At 40.1% G+C, this 11,884-nt stretch overlaps 1 protein-coding gene across 2 annotated transcripts in view; it reads right to left on the bottom strand.

Annotated features, from left to right (window-relative positions):
• Positions 1-5,131: 5,131 nt before the first annotated feature.
• The window catches only part of LOC128996120 (uncharacterized MFS-type transporter C09D4.1-like), a 54,480-nt gene continuing 47,727 nt past the window's right edge, over positions 5,132-11,884 (bottom strand). The window contains exons 6-9 of one of the 2 annotated variants that reach the window (XM_054421233.1): positions 11,601-11,704; positions 6,667-6,777; positions 6,224-6,354; positions 5,132-5,594 (exon numbers count right to left, since the gene is read on the bottom strand). In XM_054421233.1, coding sequence (XP_054277208.1) covers positions 5,437-5,594; positions 6,224-6,354; positions 6,667-6,777; positions 11,601-11,704 — 504 coding nt within the window. In that variant the 3' untranslated portion in view covers positions 5,132-5,436. The remainder of the gene's footprint in view (positions 5,595-6,223; positions 6,355-6,666; positions 6,778-11,600; positions 11,705-11,884) is intronic. The other variant, XM_054421234.1, reaches the window with a different exon arrangement.

Below are 11,884 nucleotides of genomic sequence, written 5' to 3'. Positions count from 1 at the left end.
AAACGCTTTTTGTATAAACTTGTTAAACTGGAAATTTCATCTAAAGCATCTCCTAGGAATCAGTCGTTTGTTAAAAAAACATGTAAAGATTAAAACGTCAAAAGGAAATAAGTTTTCATAAGAGTACTACTTTAATACTTTTATCTGTAATGGCGAAAGGTAGGTATTTTAAGCCAAGTATGAATGAAGATGAGTGTAGGTTGAGTGGCGTGATTTGTAATTTTATTACTAAGGCCAATGATTCTACTACTAGTACTACTATTACCAATTGAGATGGGGACTTAAATGGGATTATTTTTAGTTACCCAAAATGCGTAATAGATAACTGTGAAATGGAGTGAGATGCCTTGTGTAGCTTTGTCACTGATTAAGACTATCCGTTTGACCGTTTCTTTGGCCAGGTAGCTAGGTCCAGTATTCTGTCAAATTTCTGTCTTTTTTCAGGATTTCCCCCCCTACCTTATACCTTAAGAACACATAAGACCAAATTCTTTAAAGCCAGTGTTCAATAATTAAAAACACGGTAAGAAAAATGCATGTTTAGATTTAGCTAACAAAGAATACATGACTCTGCTGGGTATGTGGAAGTATGTTGCTTGTTGTGTAACATTTTGGCCTTTTTAACTAAAAGGATACAAATTTTCACTAACTACAGAGTAAATGAAGTTATTAGGAAAGTTAACAGCACAGTTCTATTATATCACATTATATTTATTGTCATAGAGTCAACAATATTAACATATTGGTCAAACAATAACAAAGTAAAACAAATATCACAGATACTCTATTGTGCTAATGCACTATGGGTACTATTTACGATGGAAGACGATCATCTTTAGGGATTTTTTGTAATACTTGTATAGTATAGAGTAAAATATATAATTTTCAATATCTAACTCGAAACTTCTTACATAAACTAGATACAGCCAGTGTCTAAAAGTATTGTTCTTAAATATAAAAGTGGAATACATAACAACAAATGCTATAAAATACTCACATTCATACATCATTTCTATTGACAAACAATAACAAATTTTATTAACTTTTTGGACTCTAAAATTTATTTAGTTTTGAAAAGATCTATCGTTTGAAATTTATCCTAGTTTGTATTAGCATTACTTTGTATAAAAGTCTGTTAAGTTACAGTATGTTGTTCACAATGCTTGTGAAAGTAAGTATTGTCAATAGAGTAAATAGTAAATATACTATTTAAACATTTTTATAAGAAAGTCTTGACAACATCCGATTGTTTAAAAATGGCATGACAATATTTAGGCCGGCCACACACAGAACCAGGCAAGGCGGGGCGCGACAGGGCATTTTGCCCTGGGGCGTCTTGTGCGACGGGAATTGCACGGGCGCTTATGGAGCTACACACACAGGACCAGGCGAGGCAGGGCACGTCGAAAAGACGCCCCCGGGCGCCCTCAGGGCAAAATGCGAAGGTCTCCAAAATTATGCCCCGAGGCAAGTCGCTGCCGGGCAGAATTTTCTGCGCATGCGCGGTCATGTGATTTATTCCCTTACGGGCTAATTTTGATAAGGATTATTTTACAACTGATACAATTTACATACAAGACTGTAACAATTTATACAACCAAAGATTACACCCTTTGATAAGAACCCCCCTTACCAACACTTACACCCTTTTTGTATGCAGTGATGATATTACTACAGTGGTTGAATAACTAATAATTTATCTTGGTATTGATAACTGAGGAAAGAGAGGGCCAACGTTCATATCTTAAGGGTTTCAAAAACCACTCCTCTGGAGGTATGACTTTGAATTTTGTTTTCTATTCTGCTCCCAAGTATAAAGTAAAATTTAAAAGTTGGCTACATCGGCTCAAGGCTCAGAAATAAAAAATCCTATATTAATTTTCAGGTTTATGGGGGCTAAACTTTTTACTTGACGTGCCCTGTCTCATTCTGTGTATGACAGCAACAAGACATGGCTTAAGTCAGGCGTCTCGTCGTGCCCTGTTGCGCCTCGACCCGCCTGGTTCTGTGTGTGGCCGGCCTTAATGAACCTGTGTGCAGTGATATCCGAATCACAAGACAGTTACTTTATTGGTATTAATTTATAAAAAAATGGCAGCCTCTTTTAACCATCTCCAGTTTTACTTGTGCCTCGAAGGCCTTGGTGGGAACGCATTAAGGTGAGCAAAGAATGAACAATGAGTAAACTATGATAAATGTTAAGGGGAAGTATCAAGATGCAGACCCTAATGCCCATGCCTCAACAAATAAAAATGATTTAAATCTACTGCTGTAGAGGATGAATCGCAATGAGATGGAAAACATGTCCAGTACAATATTCCGAATCAGCTATGCATATATAAAGTTCACACTACTTTTATCACTGGCTGTATCTATGTTGAAGTTGAAATAGCAGAACCTCTATTAGTAATCTTTACTAGTAAACTCAATTACACTTTATTCAAATGTGAGTTCAAAAGTAAAATACCACCGCCGCAGATATAACATTGCATCAATTTAGGGAAGGAGTAAAATAAATTTTGCATGGTTTTAGGAAAGGGAATCTGCCAATGAGAAATTAATTCCTTCCCATTTAGAGACCTTTTGGAAATGCCATCGTTTCAACCCAAATTCATTTAGGAGCTTTACAATATTTTAGAAATGGAACACAAACTAAGTTAAATATAAATTACACTCAACGTACAGAGTGAGTACAGAAGGCTATATTACCTGTAGTACCTTGACAGAATTATTAGGTCTGTTTTCAACAGAGTAGATGATGGTTTTAGAAAGTATTGGGCTCAGCAGGAATATTACGCTACAGCAGTTTTCCACTTGAAAAACAAAATTCACCTCGATGGACCAAGCAAATCTTGTAATATTAACTCTTTACCAAACGAAGTAAATGCAATTCGGTCTTTGTTAATTTAATTTGTCAGATATCCTTAATAAAGAATTAACAGAGGTTCCACTATAAATATAACACAGCAGCTTCTACAATGATCTATGTTCAAACATACACTTACGAACAACGGACAAAAATATCTATATTTTAAATTTACTCACAACACTTCAATATTGTCAAAGATTTGAATGTAGTAATTATTGTTACCGTTACAAGTGTAAAGTTACACTTTAACAACTACAGTAGGCCTAATTACTATAACATTTAATAGCTTAATGAACTAATTGATACAAAAAAAATTTTAATTTAGTGACCGAATAAATTTTGTTTGCCTACATAACAGCTTTTAAATTATTGAATAGCTACAGTACAGAATTAATAGTACAAAAGTATATTACATGGTATGCTCAATACATGTTTAGTATATTTTATATAAGAGAAAATATATCTTTTTACTAATAGTAAAGTTATCTATGACGATGACACATGTAAATCAAGACAACTTTGAGCAATTAAAACATAATACTCTTTACTCAAATACAACTTAAATAAAAAAAGCTCAAAATAAATAATGTCTAATTCAAATGCAATAAATTACTTACAATAACAAGATGTTTATATACAAAGGCTATGAAAAAATCAAATAAATAAAAATCCTACTAGATATACTGCTAGGCAAGAAAAAAGTTTATGGCTAGTACAAAAATATATTTTGTATTGGAATGTTTGTTTGCCTAATTAAAAAAAGAAAAACTATGTAAACCGTTTTAATCTTATTGTCACTATTTATTTGTCACTGTTGGCAAGCAAAAAACGTCTAAATTAATATTCCATAACATTTTGTTTAATGGAAAACTGTTCTAATTGAGCTGCACTTCACTCTCAAAAAACTTGTCGACAAATTTACAAAAACTAAAATTTGTTAGCTAAATTTACTAATAACTTCAGTTACGAGTCAGATTTAAGATCCTGAGAGCCCAAAATGTCATAAAAGTATCTAATTTTAGAACGTGGTATAGGCTTTATAATCTCACTTACTCAAGTCCTCACTTAGTTTTTGTCAATTTTGTCCAAACCATCATCGTATTAGAATTCCCAAAAGCAATGTTTTCACCATCCATAGAGTATTCAAACCTTTATATAGACTACTCATTCTGAATCACATGATGGGAGTACAGACAACGTATCGTCTATGTTCTGAATAAGCAAGTTAGCATTGGACCATTTCAACACTCAAGATTGATGAAATTATATCACCACACACTATACTTTCCAAACTAAAATTTATAAAATGACCAAAAACTAAAAAGTATTTTACTTCTTACAACTTCAAACACTATCCCATGTACGATTCAGACTTGTGCACTGGATTCCCAGAAATCCATAATAGAAAACATTCTAAAAAAAACAGAGTTACACTGCTGATCTACTTTTTACAAATTTTCCAGTCCTAAACATAAAAATAAAATTTATGAACAATCATAACTGACCACCGCTGGGCTAGAGGAAAATCACTTCTTTGCACACCCCTCTCTGGTTCCTCTTCATGTATCAACATGTTTTTTTTATCTCTTATAATTAAACGCTCTCTGTTTAAACTTCTTCAGTACCTACTGGCACCCTAATCCAATTTTAACTTTTCTTAACCTATTTTATAACAAATTAGCCTTCCCTTACTCAGATATCTTTTTACGTTATTCAGTGGAATTGTAAAATTTTTGTCTTATTTACGTTAAGGTAAATTTATTATTCCATCAACCACAAGTGTTTTTTTGTGTTAAGTAGTGAGAGTGACAGTGAAGACTCTCTACAAGCAGATGAACAGTCTGTGCGGATATTTTCCATTAGTATTGCTCTTTAGCCACTAAATAGTACAGTGGAGTCCCGATAATCCGAACTTCGGTAATCCGAAAGTCCGCTTAATCCGAAACCAAAAAAATATTTTTTTAAATTTTTTTATAAAAAAAATTAAAATTTTGAAAATTTTTTGAAAATTTTTGAAATTTTTTTGAAATTTTTTGAAGTTTTTTTTAAATTTTTCGAAACTGGAAATTTTTTGAATTTTTTAAAAGTTTTTTTACTAAACTTTTAACACAGTTAGCTGTGTCTTGTCAACATATTCTGTAGCGGCCAGGTGAGATAGACGTTTTGTAGAGTATTTAATTAAATATTTCACCATTTTTGTTATTACTTTAACATTTTTCATTTTCGTCCGCCAAATCACAAATGGATTTTATTACTGTAAGTGATAATGCTGCAGCCACTAGGTCTAGCCTTAAGTAATGTGAAAAACAATCCCGGACTCGTGCCTGCGTCCTAAGACAAAAAAAAATTCAAAAAATAAAAAAAATTTTTTTTTTTTCAAATTAAAAAAAACAAAAAAAAGCTTTTAATCCGAAATATTCGGTAATCCGAAATGGGCCCGGTCCCAACCATTTCGGACTAACGGGACTCTACTGTACCATTGTGATTGTATTTTAGAAAAACAATTATCTTACATAGTGAAATGCAGTTACAAGAACATAACTAGAGACAGTGGAATGTAAATCTACTTATGGCGTTGGTGGCTGCTGAGTGTTCTTGGCGTGCGCCGCCTGACGTCTCAGATCGGAGCGGATGAGTGCCGTGAGTCCTGTACCTATTACCAGACAGCAGCACAGTACTGCGTTGGCCCACAAGTCACCGATCAACTCCAGCACATACGAGGACCCTGTCAACACGGCAATTGTTGGAATTAAAATATTTGTGAAGGTTTTGTGGGTTTCATTCACCTCTATCGTATGGTGATATCTAGTTGGTCAAATACAGATAGACACACAATCGTCCTGGAGATCGAGTCCGACTTTTTTAGGAACCCGAAGTGTCCAGCTTGTTTAGAGTGGAAAAATTTTATTTTTGTCCTGTACGTGTGTCAAACGCCTAACAACGACTGACTTTTAATACAATTGAACTTAATAATCCAAATTTTTTCAAAACAAGAATTTGGTAGACATAGTAAAGTAGCGTACTATTGAACATTGAAGTAGACATTCCATCTATATGAACCAGCTATAACCAATTTTAAAAGAAACTTTTGCACATGATGATTTTAGTTCAAAAAAGATAATAGACACTATTAATGACACTTTTTGTTTCTACAGTTAACATGCAAGAAACATGATTTCAACAGGTCATGAAACCGAAAATTACCACACACCCCATTTTGTCTGAATCTAGTTGCAGGACATGTTGTTTACACATCCACAGATATTTTTGAAAATTAAAATAACAAATTGAAAATATAACTCGGGAAGGAAATTTTGTCAGCTTTACTGATTGAGATTACACTTCAGGACTTACCAATTGTAAACAGGATGCCAAAGACTTGAGCTCCCGCGTTGAGAAGTCCTGCGGATGTGCCTTCAGGCTCCGGATAGGTTAACTCGGCTCCCAGCTCAAAACCAACCGGCAAGTAGCCTGTCATGAAGAATCTACAAAGCAATGATATTGTCAGAAAATGTAATTAATCCTAAATTTAAGGTAATAATTATTAATAATTAGATGTTCAGTAGACTCTATATTTGGGATTTTTTTTGTTTAAGGGATGGTTTGGACAAGAAACTGTTAATGACTCACCCACATGTGTCACAACTAAAAGGTTTTTAATTAGCCCTATTATGTTCGGTAATCTAACATTTTTGATAATTTCACACTCTCCCAGAAAGCGTTTGATTGTTAATAGTCAACAGATTAACAATACAAAAAAAATAAACGCAATGCTGCATAATTAAATCAAAACATACCCGAGCACCGCAGCAGTTACGTAGACTACAGCGATATATCCACAGTTCAGTGTGAAGGTGTAGATCACCATGCCAACCAACGAGAAGAAATAAACAGCAAGTGTCGTCTCCCTGCAAAAATCCTAGGTTAAAAACATCTGAGGATGTGATACTCCCTGGGTGTGAGTACTACGACTATCCACAGTACTATCCTGATAATTAGACCAATTTGTATATACCAGGGCAAAAATGCGGTTCGGAATCCACTATAAACTGTAGGTCCCTTAGATGCCATTAGCTGTATGGGCTTTTAATTAACAGTTTGTGTCTAAGGAATAAGTCGGCCTTAGTGACTAACAAGACTTACAAGATCGCGCCACTCATCCTACACTCATCTCCATTCGTAGTTATCTTAAAATGCCTAATTTGTATGGTCACCATTTCATTGAAAAGTATTTAAAAGTCTTCATAATTTCTCATATCATACAGTTAGAACTCTTAGTAGGCCTATCTATAGCCTACTTAACTTGGAGCTTGGCGTAAATGTTGTTACATTTACATACGATTCAAAATGTAAAATCAGAAATGATTTTGAATAGCTTTTAAAAACAACACACATAACACATAACAATTAGAATGAATAGAATAGTGTTTTGGCCTTTACCCTTCAGGGTGTATACTATTTTATTAAAGTGAAATTCCAGGTTTTTTCCTGGTTTTTCCAAGTTTTTCCAGGTTCCCGCGTATTTGTTTGGTTCCACTTAAACTATAATCAATCTAAGACTTGCCGCCTAAGTATACAATATAAACTTACATTAAATTTGTTTCAAAGTCCAGTGAGCTAGTGTTGAAAAAGTATTAATCCATATTATAGTAATAATTTTCATTATCATCATTACTTAAGTCCACGGAAACATCGTCTCTCTCGATAGCAGCAAAATCATGAATATTATCTTCATTTTTTATGAACACATTATCAACGGCGGCTAAATCCTGAATATTTCCTGCGGTCGTGTGGTCGCTTCCCACGGTGATGTAAACGTCATCACAGTCTTACGTTACCATAGAAAAATCCTGGACATCTCCCTCGGTATGTATACATTATCGCCATCTCTCGCGATCACGAAAACGTAATCATCGTCATCCACGATTGCGGCAAAATCACAAAAATCTTCCGCGGCCGTGTGGACATCATCATTGACTCCCACGGTCACGTAAACGTCATCGTCATCGACCGCGATCAAGGCAAAATAACGAAAATGTTCCGAGGCCGTGTAGACACCATCATTGACTCCCACGCTCACGGGAACGTCATCGTTGTCGTGCGCGATCTCGGCAAAATCATGAATGTTTCCCGCGGCAGTGTAAACATCATCGTTGATCCTGCGGTCACGTAAACGTCATCATCGTTGTCCGTGATCGCGGCTAAATCATGAACATCTGCTGCCGTGTAGACAAAATCATCGTCGTCTTTCGCGGTCACGGCAAATCACGAATATCTTCCGCGGCCGTGTGGACATCATCATAGCCTCCCGCAGTCACGGAAACGTCATCGTCCGCGATCTCGGTGAAATCATGAATATTTCCCGCAGCCGTGTCTACACCATCGTCGTCTCCCACGGTCACGGAAACGTCATCGTCGTTTCCCGCGGTCACGGAAACGTCATCGTCGTTTCCCGCGGTCACGGAAACGTCATCATCGTTTCCCGCGGTCACGGAAACGTCATCGTCGTTTCCCGCGGTCACGGAAACGTCATCGTCGTCGGCCGCAATCACGGCAAAATCATGAGCATATCACGCGGCCTCTTAGAAATCATCATCGTCGTCTTTCGCGGTCACGGCAAATCACGAAAATCTTCCGCGGCTGTGTAGACATCATCATTACCTCTCGCAGGTATGAAAACGTCATCGCCGTCGTCCGCGATCTCGGCAAAATCATAAACATCTGCGGCCGTGTAGACATAATCATCGTCGTCTCCCGCGGTCACGGAAACGTCATCGTCGTCGTCCGCGGTCACGGAAACGTCATCGTCGTCGTCTGCGGTCACGGAAACGTCATCGTCGTCTCCCGCGGTCACGGAAACGTCATCGTCGTCGTCCGCGATCTCGGAAAAATCATGAATATTTCCCGCGGCAGTGTATACATCATCGTTGACCCCGCGGTCACGGAAATGTCATCGTCGTCTCCCGCGGTCACGGAAACGTCATCGTCGTCTCCCGCGGTCACGGAAACGTCATCGTAGTCTCCCGCGGTCACGGAAACGTCATCGTCGTCTCCCGCGGTCACGGTAACGTCATCGTAGTCTCCCGCGGTCACGGAAACGTCATCGTCGTCTCCCGCGGTCACGGAAACGTCATCGTCGTAGGTCGCAATCGCGGCAAAATCATGAGTATTTCACGCGGCCGTGTAGAAATCATCATCGTCATCTTTCGCGGTCACGGCAAATCATGAAAATCTTCCACGGCCGTGTGGACATCATCATTGACTCCCACGGTCACGTAAACGTCATCGTCATCGACCGCGATCAAGGCAAAATAACGAAAATGTTCCGAGGCCGTGTAGACACCATCATTGACTCCCACGCTCACGGGAACGTCATCGTTGTCGTGCGCGATCTCGGCAAAATCATTAATGTTTCCCGCGGCAGTGTAAACATCATCGTTGATCCTGCGGTCACGTAAACGTCATCGTCCGCGATCTCGGTGAAATCATGAATATTTCCCGCAGCCGTGTCTACACCATCGTCGTCTCCCACGGTCACGGAAACGTCATCGTCGTTTCCCGCGGTCACGGAAACGTCATCGTCGTCGGCCGCAATCACGACAAAATCATGAGCATATCACGCGGCCTCTTAGAAATCATCATCGTCGTCTTTCGCGGTCACGGCAAATCACGAAAATCTTCCGCGGCTGTGTAGACATCATCATTACCTCTCGCAGGTATGAAAACGTCATCGCCGTCGTCCGCGATCTCGGCAAAATCATAAACATCTGCGGCCGTGTAGACATAATCATCGTCGTCTCCCGCGGTCACGGAAACGTCATCGTCGTCGTCCGCGGTCACGGAAACGTCATCGTCGTCGTCTGCGGTCACGGACACGTCATCGTCGTCTCCCGCGGTCACGGAAACGTCATCGTCGTAGGTCGCAATCGCGGCAAAATCATGAGTATTTCACGCGGCCGTGTAGAAATCATCATCGTCATCTTTCGCGGTCACGGCAAATCATGAAAATCTTCCACGGCCGTGTAGACATCATCATTGACTCCAGCGGTAAGGGAAACGTAATCGTCGAAGTACGCGATCGCGGTAAAAATCATGAATATTTACCGCAGCCATGTAAACATCATCGCCGTCTCCCGCGGTCACGGAAACGTCATCGTCGTCTCCCGCGGTCACGGAAACGTCATCGTAGTCTCCCGCGGTCACGGAAACGTCATCGTCGTCTCCCGCGGTCACGGTAACGTCATCGTAGTCTCCCGCGGTCACGGAAACGTCATCGTCGTCTCCCGCGGTCACGGAAACGTCATCGTCGTAGGTCGCAATCGCGGCAAAATCATGAGTATTTCACGCGGCCGTGTAGAAATCATCATCGTCATCTTTCGCGGTCACGGCAAATCATGAAAATCTTCCACGGCCGTGTGGACATCATCATTGACTCCCACGGTCACGTAAACGTCATCGTCATCGACCGCGATCAAGGCAAAATAACGAAAATGTTCCGAGGCCGTGTAGACACCATCATTGACTCCCACGCTCACGGGAACGTCATCGTTGTCGTGCGCGATCTCGGCAAAATCATGAATGTTTCCCGCGGCAGTGTAAACATCATCGTTGATCCTGCGGTCACGTAAACGTCATCGTCCGCGATCTCGGTGAAATCATGAATATTTCCCGCAGCCGTGTCTACACCATCGTCGTCTCCCACGGTCACGGAAACGTCATCGTCGTTTCCCGCGGTCACGGAAACGTCATCGTCGTCGGCCGCAATCACGACAAAATCATGAGCATATCACGCGGCCTCTTAGAAATCATCATCGTCGTCTTTCGCGGTCACGGCAAATCACGAAAATCTTCCGCGGCTGTGTAGACATCATCATTACCTCTCGCAGGTATGAAAACGTCATCGCCGTCGTCCGCGATCTCGGCAAAATCATAAACATCTGCGGCCGTGTAGACATAATCATCGTCGTCTCCCGCGGTCACGGAAACGTCATCGTCGTCGTCCGCGGTCACGGAAACGTCATCGTCGTCGTCTGCGGTCACGGACACGTCATCGTCGTCTCCCGCGGTCACGGAAACGTCATCGTCGTAGGTCGCAATCGCGGCAAAATCATGAGTATTTCACGCGGCCGTGTAGAAATCATCATCGTCATCTTTCGCGGTCACGGCAAATCATGAAAATCTTCCACGGCCGTGTAGACATCATCATTGACTCCAGCGGTAAGGGAAACGTAATCGTCGAAGTACGCGATCGCGGTAAAAATCATGAATATTTACCGCAGCCATGTAAACATCATCGCCGTCTCCCGCGGTCACGGAAACGTCATCGTCGTCTCCCGCGGTCACGGAAACGTCATCGTCGTCTCCCGCGGTCACGAGACGTCATCGTCGTCTCCCGAGGTCACGAAAACGTCATCGTCGTCGCCCGCAACCGCGGCAAGACGCATTTTACGACTATAATCTTCTACCGGGGCTAAAATAAAAATCCCGGATTCGGTCCAAAAATCACGGCTTTTTCCCGGTTTTTTCCAGGTCCCTTCAAATTCAAGGTTATTTCCCGGTTCTCCCGGTTTTCCCGGTTGGTATACACCCTGTAATAGCTTCTTCCGGATAGGGAAATTTGCAAAAAAATAAAAAATAAATAAACGTATAGCTAAAACTAACTACAGGCAAAACATTACAATAGGATTGGTGACAACATACTTTAAAATTGAACATTGTAAACTATTCGTACTTGAATTTATGAGTCTTGTCGAGTACAACTCCACAACAAACGGAGCCCAACATTCCAGCCACTACGATCATCAGACCAATCCTGCCAACGTCTTCTTCTTTGCCCTGAAAAAAAAACCAAACATGATGAATGGACTGATCCAAACAACTCGGCATTGACCTTTTGTGAATTATTTAGTTGTTTACTATAGTTTATCTAAAAGGATTGTTTTTAAAATAATTTAGTGAAATTCATTGGCACTTATTTGATGAGTCGTAGGAGAGACCCAGTCAGATGAATATGAA

The sequence above is a fragment of the Macrosteles quadrilineatus genome, unplaced genomic scaffold (assembly GCF_028750875.1).
Source record: "Macrosteles quadrilineatus isolate MER2022 unplaced genomic scaffold, UCM_ALF_1.0 Scaffold_6__1_contigs__length_79288215, whole genome shotgun sequence".
Taxonomy (NCBI): Eukaryota; Metazoa; Arthropoda; class Insecta; order Hemiptera; family Cicadellidae; genus Macrosteles; species Macrosteles quadrilineatus.
This window is presented reverse-complemented; position numbering and strand designations above follow the sequence as displayed.